This window comes from Heptranchias perlo, chromosome 16 (genome assembly GCF_035084215.1).
Source record: "Heptranchias perlo isolate sHepPer1 chromosome 16, sHepPer1.hap1, whole genome shotgun sequence".
Classification (NCBI taxonomy): Eukaryota; Metazoa; Chordata; class Chondrichthyes; order Hexanchiformes; family Hexanchidae; genus Heptranchias; species Heptranchias perlo.
Genome location: NC_090340.1, coordinates 66,035,940 through 66,045,538, shown reverse-complemented (window position 1 = coordinate 66,045,538; position 9,599 = coordinate 66,035,940). Strand labels below are relative to the sequence as shown.

The window sequence follows — 9,599 nt, the reverse complement described above, 5'->3', positions numbered from 1 at the left end:
TCCTCCCCTCCATTGGATGAACAAACCGAATAATTGCGCAATTACACAGAGCAGCAACGAGTGTGGACAGGAAGGGTTCCAGATACAGAGTGGCCAAAGGTTCATCACCAAAACAGAACAATTTCTCATGCCCCAGTCATGGCCCGAGGGGGCGGGGCGGGGGGGGGTTCACGGCCCGAGCGGGCGGGGTCGGGGGGTTCACGGCCGAGGGGGCGGGTCGGGGGGTTCACGGCCCGAGGGGGCGGGTCGGGGGGTTCACGGCCCGAGGGGGCGGGTCGGGGGGTTCACGGCCCGAGGGGGCGGGTCGGGGGGTTCACGGCCCGAGGGGGGCGGGTCGGGGGGTTCACGGCCCGAGGGGGCGGGTCGGGGGGTTCACGGCCCGAGGGGGCGGGTCGGGGGGTTCACGGCCCGATGGGGCGGGTCGGGGGGTTCACGGCCCGAGGGGGCGGGTCGGGGGGTTCACGGCCCGAGGGGGCGGGTCGGGGGGTTCACGGCCCGAGGGGGCGGGGCGGGGGGTTCACGGCCCGAGGGGGGCGGGTCGGGGGGGGGGGGTTCACGGCCCGAGCGGGCGGGTCGGGGGTTCACGCCCGAGGGGCGGGTCGGGGGGTTCACGGCCCGAGGGGGCGGGGTCGGGGGGTTCACGGCCCGAGGGGGCGGTCGGGGGGTTCACGGCCCGAGGGGGCGGGTCGGGGGTTCACGGCCCGAGGGGGCGGGTCGGGGGGTTCACGGCCCGAGGGGGGCGGGTCGGGGGGTTCACGGCCCGAGGGGGCGGGTCGGGGGGTTCACGGCCCGAGGGGGCGGGTCGGGGGGTTCACGGCCCGAGGGGGCGGGTCGGGGGGTTCACGGCCCGAGGGGGCGGGTCGGGGGGTTCACGGCCCGAGGGGGCGGGTCGGGGGGTTCACGGCCCGAGGGGGGGCGGGTCGGGGGGTTCACGGCCCGAGGGGGCGGGGTCGGGGGGGTTCACGGCCCGAGGGGGCGGGTCGGGGGGTTCACGGCCCGATGGGGGCGGGTCGGGGGGTTCACGGCCCGAGGGGGCGGGTCGGGGGGTTCACGGCCCGAGGGGGGCGGGTCGGGGGGTTCACGGCCCGAGGGGGCGGGTCGGGGGGTTCACGGCCCGAGGGGGCGGGGCGGGGGGTTCACGGCCCGAGGGGGGCGGGGCGGGGGGTTCACGGCCCGAGGGGGCGGGGCGGGGGGTTCACGGCCCGAGGGGGGCGGGGCCGGGGGGTTCACGGCCCGAGGGGGCGGGGCGGGGGGGTTCACGGCCCGAAGGGGCGGGGCGGGGGGGTTCACGGCCCGAGGGGGCGGGGCGGGGTGCCCGTGGCCCGGGAGGAGGGTGGAGAGGGGGCGGTCGCCGCTCTTCCATTGGTCCGGAACTGCGAGACTCCCAAATGGTTCGCGGCATTTCCGGAGGAATGCTCACCAGATTTGGGCACGAGGGTGTTTGTGTGTTTGGAACCCGGTGTCACCATATCAACGACCTGAACACGACTCTGATGGGTGGCAACGAACAGTCTGTGGAATCGGCAGAAAACAGCAACTGATGAGCCGGCTGCAGAGATTTCACCAAACTCGGGACTGCGGGGAGCGAGGAGGGAGGTTAATGACAATCAAAAATCACACAGCGCAGCCCAACCCGGGACCCCACTCACTCACAGAGACCTCCCCTCAAACCATCCTTCACACCGCAATCAGACCCCTCCCCTCCAGTCCCCCCTCCCTCACTCCCTCTCACAGTCCCCTCCCCACCTATTCACAAGCGCCTCTCCCCCCAACACGGGCAGGCGCCAACCCCCCACCCCTCGCTCACAGGCACCGACCCCCCCCCACCCCCCCCCTCGCTCGCAGGCACCGACCCCCACCCCCCCAATCTCTCACAGGCACCGGACCCCCCCACCCCCCCCCAATCACTCGCAGGCACCGACCCCCCCCCCAATCGCTCGCAGGCACCGACCCCCCGCTCAATCGCTCGCAGGCACCGACCCCTCACCCCCCCCCCCCCTCCCCGCCCCCCCCCTCGCTCACAGGCACCGACTCTCACACATCCCCGTTCCAAAGCCATACCGCAGTGACGGTGATGAGTTATTCTCATCGTGTATCCGGTACAGGCGGAGTCGGTGGACGGTGGAGAACACAATCCAGCTCCACACGGAGAGAGGGCACAGCACCGAATGTGATCACAACCCTGGAGAAGGGAATGGAGAAGTCAGAACCCGCAGAGACCGCGCCCGGCCCGAGGGGGGGGGGGGACTCCCGCAGAGACCGCGCCCGGCCCGAGGGGGGGGGCGACTCCCGCAGAGACCGCGCCCGGCCCGAGGGGGGGGGCGACTCCCGCAGAGACCGCGCCCGGCCCGAGGGGGGGGGCGACTCCCGCAGAGGACCGCGCCCGGCCCCGAGGGGGGGGGGCGACTCCGCAGAGACAGCGCCCGGCCCGAGGGGGGGGGGGCGACTCCCGCAGAGACCGCGCCCGGCCCGAGGGGGGGGGGCGACTCCCGCAGAGACCGCGCCCGGCCCGAGGTGGGGGGGCGACTCCCGCAGAGACCGCGCCCGGCCCGAGGGGGGGGGGCGACTCCGCAGAGACCGCGCCCGGCCCGAGGGGGGGGGCGACTCCCGCAGAGACCGCGCCCGGCCCGAGGTGGGGGGGCGACTCCCGCAGAGACCGCGCCCGGCCCGAGGGGGGGGGCGACTCCCGCAGAGACCGCGCCCGGCCCGAGGGGGGGGGCGACTCCCGCAGAGACCGCGCCCGGCCCGAGGGGGGGGGGCGACTCCCGCAGAGACCGCGCCCGGCCCCGAGGGGGGGGGGCGACTCCCGCAGAGACCGCGCCCGGCCCGAGGGGGGGGGGCGACTCCCGCAGAGACCGCGCCCGGCCCGAGGGGGGGGCGACTCCGCAGAGACCGCGCCCGGCCCGAGGGGGGGGGCGACTCCCGCAGAGACCGCGCCCGGCCCGACTCAGGGCTCACTGGACCAGATAGAGTTCCTACCGTCCATCGCCAATGTTGGAGCTGAAAGCTTACAGCTCCTCCCAACGCACCTTGATCTTTAACTGCAGCAGTTTCTCCGGTTTCTTGCTAATGGGCAGGACATCCCCAGGAGCCCCTGAGACACAGCGGGAAAGAAACGTCAGACTATGTTCATCAATAGGTCACGCATTTCAGAATAGGGTCAGTAGGGAAGGGGGATAAGAGCTCTGGGAACAGGTCGGGCACATGGGATTTAGATGCTGCTCGTGGTGGCGAGGGACTGGTTTCCATCTTGTAATTTCCATGTAACTCGATGTTAATGAGAGATCAGCGTGAGCATGGTGATCCATGCACAGGAAGAGAGTGCATTTTTCCAAGGAGTTGAACCTGTATTGCACAGCTGGTAAATCACTATCATTTTAGCATAAAGTATAAAAAAAGTGCAGGGTGAAATTAAAAGGAAATTAAGGAGCAAAGAGAGGGCATGAAAAAATATTGGCAAGTAAATACATTAACAACAAGAGGATAACTAAGGGAAGAGTAGGGCCTATTAGAGGTCAAAAAAGTAACCTATGTGTGGAGGCGGAAGATGTGGGTGTGGTTCTCAATGAATACTTTGCATCTGTCTTCATGGAAGAGGGACAATGCAAACATTGTAGTTAAGGAGGAGGAGTGTGAAATATTGGATGGGATAAACATAGTGAGAGAGGAAGTATTAGGGGATTAGGCATCTTTGAAAGTAGATAAATCACCAGGCCCGGATGAAATGTATCCCAGGCTGCTAAAAGAAGCCAGGAGGAAATGGCGGAGGCTCTGACCATCATTTTCCAATCCTCACTGGATACAGGTGTGGTGCCAGAGATACGTTGTACCGTACAGACAAATAAGAGCAGGAGTAGGCCATTCGGCCCCACGAGCCCGCTCTGCATTTGATAAGGTCATGGCTGATCTGATTGTGACCTTAACCCGACTTTCCCGTCTACCTACTATAACCTTTGACTCCCTTGTTAATCAGAATCTGTCGAACTCAGCCTTAAAAATATTCAAAGACCCTGCCTCCACCGCTCTCTGGGGAAGGGAGTTCCACAGACTCACGACCCTCTGAGAAAATTTCTCCTCATCTCAGTCTTAAATGGGAGACCTCTTATTTTTAAACTGTGGCCCCTAGTTCTAGTCTCTCTCACAAGAGGAAACATCCTCTCAGTATCTGCCCCTTCTAGTCCCCTCAGGATCTTATATGTTTCAATAAGATCACCTCTCATTCTTCTAAACTCCAGTGTGTACAGACCCAACCTGTCCAACCTTTCCTCATCCCAGAATCAGTCGAGTGACCTTCTCTGACCGCCTCCAAAGCAATTATGTCCTTTCTTAAATAAGGAGACCAAAACTGCACAGTATTCTAGATGTGGTCTCACCAATGCCATGTACAACTGTAGCAAAACATCTCCACTTTTATATTCCATTCCCTTGCAATAAATGACAACATTCATTTGCCTTCCTAATCACTTGCTGTACCTGCATACTAACTTTTTGTGATTCATGTACTAGGGACACCCAGATCCCTCTGTACCTCAGAGTTCTGCAATCTCTCTCCATTTAAATATACTTCCAGAAGGCACTTGATAAGTCCACATAAGAGACTTAGCTAAGACAGAAGCCCATGGATCGAGGGAAAAGTACGGACTTGGTTAGGAAGTTGGCTGAGCGAAAGGCGACAGAGAGTAGGGATAATGGGTCGGTACTCACATTGGCAGGATGTGACTAGTGGAGTCCCGCAAGGATCTGTCTTGGGCCTCAATTATTCACAATATTTATTAACGACTTGAGATGCAGGCATAGAAAGTCGCATATCTAAGTTTGCCGATGACACAAAGATTGGTGGCTATTGTAAGCAGTGTAGATGAAAACATAAAATTACAAAGCGATATTGATAGATTAGGTGAATGGGCAAAACTGTGGCAAATGGAATTCAATACAGGCAAATGTGAGATCATCCACTTTGGATCAAAACAGGATAGAACAGAGTACTTTCTAAATGGTAAAAAGCTAAAAACAGTGGATGTCCAAAGGGACTTAGGGGTTCAGGTACATAGTTCATTGAAGTGTCATGAACGGTGCAGAAAATAATCAATAAGGCTAATGGAATGTTGGCCTTTATATCTAGAGGACTAGAGTACAAGGGGGCAGAAGTTATGCTGCAGCTATACAAAACCCTGGTTAGACCGCACCTGGAGTACTGTGAGCAGTTCTGGGCACCGCACCTTCGGAAGGACATATTGGCCTTGGAGGGAGTGCAGCGTAGGTTTACTAGAATGATACCCGGACTTCAAGGGTTAAGTTACGAGGAGAGATTACACAAATTGGGGTTGTATTCTCTGGAGTTTAGAAGGTTAAGGGGTGATCTGATCGAAGTTTATAAGATATTAAGGGGAACAGATAGGGTGGATAGAGAGAAACTATTTCCACTGGTTGGGGATTCTAGGAGTAGGGGGCACAGTCTAAAAATTAGAGCCAGACCTTTCAGGAGTGAGATTAGAAAACATTTCTACACACAAAGGGTGGTAGAAGTTTGGAACGCTCTTCGCAAACGGCAATTGATACTAGCTCAATTGCTAAATTTAAATGTGAGATAGATAGCTTTTGAAATCAAAGGTATTAAGGATATGGGCCAAAGGCAGGTATATGGAGTTAGATCACAGATCAGCCACGATCTTATCAAATGACGGAGCAGGCACGAGGGGCTGAATGGCCTACTCCTGTTCCTATATTCCTACTGCTTTTCTATTCCTCCTGCCAAAGTGGACAAGTTCACATTTTCCCACATTATACTCCATCTGCCAAATTTTTGCCCACACACTTAACCTATCTATATCCCTTTGCAGACTCCTCATGTCCTCTTCAACTTACTTCCTACCTACCTTTGAGTCATTAGCAAATTTAGTAACCATACTAAACCCTTCATCCAAGTCATGATATGGATTGTAAATAGTTGAGGCCCCAGCACTGATCCCTGTGGCACTCCACTCGTTACATCTTGCCAACCTAAAAATGACCATTTATGCCTACTCTCTTTCCTGTTAGCTAACCAATCCTTTATCCATGCTAATATGTTACCCCCTACACCATGAGCTCTTATTTTGTGTAGTAGCCTTTGATGTGGCACTTTGTCAATTGTTTAAAAAGGGAGTGAGGGATAACGACTCGAGTAATTACAGCCAGTCCAGTCTAATCTCGGTGGTGGACAAATTATTGAATCAATTCTGAGAGACAGATAAACCGTCAGTTAGAAAGGCACGGAGTAATCAAGGACAGTCAGCATGGATTTGTTAAGGGACGGTCGTGTCTGACTAACTTGAATGAATTTTTTGAGCAGGTAACAAGGAGGGTCGTTGAGGGTAACGCATTTGATGTAGTCTACACCGGATTTTAGCAAGGCTTTTGCAAGGTCCCACATGGCAGACTGGTCAAAACAGTAAAAGCCCATGGGATCCAAGGGAAAGTGGCAAGTTGGATCCAAAAGTGGCTCAGTGGCAGGAAGCAAAGAGTAAATGGTCGACGGGTATTTTGTGACTGAAGGCTGTTCCAGTGGGGTTCCACAGGGCTCAGTACTAGGTCCTGCTTTTTGTGATATATATTAATGATTTGGACTTAAATGTAGGGGGCATCATTAAGAAGTTGCAGATGATACAAAAATGGGCTGTGTGGTTGATAGTGAGGAGGAAAGCTGTAGACTGCAGGAAGATATCAATGGACTGGTCAGATGGGCAGAAAAGTGGCAAATGGAGTTCAATCTGGAGAAGAGTGAGGTAAGGATTTGGGGAAGGCAAACAAGGCAAGGAGTACACAATAAATGGGAGGATACTGAGAGGTGTAGAGGAAGTGAGGGACCTTGGAGTGCATGTCCACAGATCACTGAAGGTAGCTGGACAAGAAATAAGGTGGTTAAGAAGACATATGGAATACTTCCTTTATTAGCCGAGGCATAAGATATAGAGGAGGGTGGTTATACTTGAACTGTATAAACACTGGTTAGGCCACAACTAGAGCACTGCATTACAGTTCTGGTCACCACATTACAGGAAGGATGTAATTGCACTGGAGAGGGTACAGAGGAGATTTACGAGGATGTTGCCAGGACTGGAGAATTTTAGCTAAGAGGAAAGATTGGATAGGCTGGGTTGTTCTCTTTGGAACAAAGGAGGCTGAGGGGTGATTTAATTGAGGCGTACAAAATTATGAGGGGCCTAGATAGAGTGGATAGGAAGGACCTTTGATGATACAAAGATGGGAGGGAAAGTAGAGAGTGAGGAGGACATAAAAAACCTACAAGGGGATATAGACAGGCTGGGTGAGTGGGCGGAGATTTGGCAGATGCAATACAATATTGGAAAATGTGAGGTTATGCACTTTGGCAGGAAAAATCGGAGAGCAAGTTATAATCTTAATGGCGAGAAACTGGAAAGTACTGCAGTACAAAGGGATCTGGGGGTCCCAGTGCAAGAAAATCAAAAAGTTAGTTTGCAGGTGCAGCTAGGGGGATAGAATATAAAAACAGGGAGGTATTGCTGCAGTTATATAAGGTATTGGTGAGACCGGACCTGGAATACTGCATACAGTTTTGGTCTCCATACTTAAGAAAAGACATACTTGCTCTTGAGGCAGTACAAAGAAGGTTCACTCGGTTAATCCCGGGGATGAGGGGGCGGACATATGAGGAGAGGTTGAGTAGATTGGGACTCTACTCATTGGAGTTCAGAAGAATGAGAGGCGATCTTATTGAAACATATAAGATTGTGAAGGGGCTTGATTGGGTGGATGCGGTAAGGATGTTCCCAAGGATGGGTGAAACTAGAACGAGGGGGCATAATCTTAGAATAAGGGGCTGCTCTTTCAAAACTGAGATGAGGAGAAACTTCTTCACTCAGAGGGTGGTAGGTCTGTGGAATTTGCTGCCCCAGGAAGCTGTGGAAGCTACATCATTAAATAAATTTAAAACAGAAATAGACAGTTTCCTAGAAGTAAAGGGAATTAGGGGTTACGGGGAGCGGGCAGGAAATTGGACATGAATTTAGATTTGAGGTTAGGATCAGATCAGCCATGATCTTATTGAATGGCGGAGCAGGCTCGAGGGGCCGATTGGCCTACTCCTGCTCCTATTTCTTATGTTCTTATGACCTATTTCCCTTAGCAGAGAGGTCAATAACCAGGAGGCATAGATTTGAAGTAACTGGTAGAAGGATTAGAGAGGAGTTGAGGAAAAATCTTTTCACCAAAGGGTGATGGGGGTCTGGAACTCACTGCCTGAAAGGGTGGTAGAGGCAGAAACCCTCAACTCATGTAAAAAGTACCTGAATGTGCACCTGAAGCACCGTAACCTGCAGGGCTACAGACCAAGAGCTGGAAAGTGGGATTAGGCTGGGTGGCTCGTTTCTCAGCCAGCATGAACACAATGGGCCGAATGGCCTCCTTCTGTGCCGTAAATTTTCTATACTTCTATGATTCTATAACATGTGACTTCATTAATACAAAGATAGATTGGGGGAAGAGTAACATAAGTAAGAAAGAAAGGCCGGGTTCTAGACCAGTTGTTAGTCCAGGAAGAAAGGAGACCACGCTGGATCTCGTTCTAAAAAATGAAGTGGGAGAAGTGGGTATCGGGAAGGTCGGGGAACATCTAAGAAAGAGTAGCGAGAACATCACTAGGTTCAATGTAAGAACCGAAAGGACAGGTACAGGATCATTTAATGAGAACAAGACAATTTCAGTGAGATTAAAAAAAAAAAGAACTAGTTCAGATAAACTGGAAAGAAAAATTGGCAAGTAAGACATCCATGTCCAAACAATGGGTAACATTCAAACAGCATCTGGTTCAGAACAGACAACATCAGAAGTGGGAAAGAGAATCAGCAAAAGCTAGAGTTCCTTGAATGAGTAGAGAAATTATTAAAAAGGGCCAAGGAAGAGGCATATGTACATTAATGGGAACATGGGTTTAACATGGCCTCCTTCTGTGCTGTAACCATTCTATGATTCTAACACAAGGCTCCATTACACACCTATGTATATTAATGGGAACATGGGTTTAACACAAGGCTCTTGTACGCACCCATGTGGTATATGAAGTGGTAAAGCTTGGACACCCTGGTGTGCATTGTACGGGCTCTGGGCTCAAACCCGTGAGGGTAGATGAAAGCAGGGTCTGGGTTGTGGAACAGTCTCTTGCCTCCAATAGTGACTGCGCTGAAGGCCTGCAATCATGTTCAATTCCAGTTGACATTAATTTGCACATCTCTAAAGTTGCTCGTTCTAACAGATCTTGGTGATCTAATTTAGGAATAACCCACTAACGAGGCGCATTAAGTTTAAACAGGATAAACGGAAGTGAAACTGTACAAAGAATAATAGGAATTACAGCACAGAAGGAAGTGGTGAGGCCCACAGATCCTGGGACAGCTCTTTGACTGGAGCCATTACTCTAATCCCAATACTTTGCCCTTTCCCTGCATCCTTTACAAATACTTAACAAATTCCCCTTTAAATCATGTTACAGTTGCTGCCTCAATGTCATTTGTGGTAAAGCATTTAATGTTCAAAAAAAATTCTTCTAATCTCCCCTTTGTTCTTCTCATGATACCCTCAGT

The 9,599-nt window shown here is 53.5% G+C and overlaps 1 protein-coding gene across 1 annotated transcript in view; it reads right to left on the bottom strand.

The window, feature by feature from the left end:
• The window catches only part of utp4 (UTP4 small subunit processome component), a 55,599-nt gene that overhangs the window by 18,772 nt on the left and 27,228 nt on the right, over positions 1-9,599 (bottom strand). Inside the window, exons 10-12 of the mRNA XM_067997598.1 lie at positions 3,030-3,094; positions 2,062-2,182; positions 1,353-1,576 (exon numbers count right to left, since the gene is read on the bottom strand). Of these exons, the coding sequence (XP_067853699.1) occupies positions 1,353-1,576; positions 2,062-2,182; positions 3,030-3,094 (410 nt within the window). The remainder of the gene's footprint in view (positions 1-1,352; positions 1,577-2,061; positions 2,183-3,029; positions 3,095-9,599) is intronic.